Consider the following 1,010-nt stretch of genomic DNA (forward strand, 5'->3'; position numbering starts at 1 on the left):
TCTACCTACATCTAAAACATTAAACATTTTAAATACACAATCATCCACAGTATATTGAATACTCTCTCGTTCAAAATGTCTTTCCTCAATCATTATTGAAGCTATCCTTATTATTTCATTTGATAATTGAAAACAAAATTCCTCTCCATCTTCCGTCTCATAAACTTCTTCCAATTCCTTTTCTATTTTCTTCATCATTGCTGAATATTCACTATTTACATTTGTTGGTGGTACATTTGGAGTTGTTGGGGTCGCCATCTTGATCCGATTACTATTAATTTACTTAGGCTATTGTTGTTGTATATTTTGCTGATTTATTTACTGCCGATGATTAGCCTACTAAAACAAAGCTACAACAGTTGTTCATTAATTTTTTTTAAAACTGTAAATTAAATTTGGCGCCAAATATTACAGTTTTTATTCGTTGAGATTTGTTGCTTTAAAAACTTCCTTGATATCTTCTTTAAAATCCAAAATTGAATAATAATCAAAAATATCATTGTGATCAGCTCCTGGTACTGTAATAAATTTAAATTTGTTTTTAGCATTTTCATAAATTTCCTTTCCATGTGAATAAGGTACAATACTATCTCTATCACCATGTATAATCAATGTTGGTGCTTTGATATTGGAAACTTTATGAATATTACAAAACATATCGTATGGTCTCATGAATGGTACAATAGGTGCAAGGAATGATCTTCCCAATCCAACATGTAAAATACTGTTAATGTCAAAATTTTTGAGAATTTTCACAAATGTAAAACTTACGATTTCAATGCTGATATGATTCAGCAATCAAATTTCAATTACTACTACTACTTACGTGTTTGTAAAATCAATCCACCCACTGGATACTTTTCAGCCAAATAAGAGCTAGGTCCAGTTCCAATAGAAATACCAAATATTACAATATCAGCCGGATCAATCTTTTCGTTATTTACAAGATAATTATAGGCAGCTTCAGCACTTTCATAAACATCTAAATAATAATTCTTTTGATTAGTAAT

General features: G+C 29.4%; 1 protein-coding gene across 1 annotated transcript; it reads right to left on the minus strand.

The window, feature by feature from the left end:
• Positions 1–417: 417 nt before the first annotated feature.
• NAEGRDRAFT_76879 (uncharacterized protein) lies at positions 418–982 on the minus strand (the record flags this gene model as incomplete). Its single annotated transcript, XM_002668164.1, has 3 exons — positions 418–724; positions 772–781; positions 827–982. Coding segments are annotated over 3 exons (471 nt in total), but the record flags the coding sequence as incomplete, so codon positions are not given.
• Positions 983–1,010: the final 28 nt, after the last annotated feature.

This window comes from Naegleria gruberi, assembly GCF_000004985.1.
Source record: "Naegleria gruberi genomic scaffold NAEGRscaffold_562, whole genome shotgun sequence".
NCBI classification, from domain to species: domain Eukaryota; phylum Heterolobosea; class Eutetramitea; order Acrasida; family Naegleriidae; genus Naegleria; species Naegleria gruberi.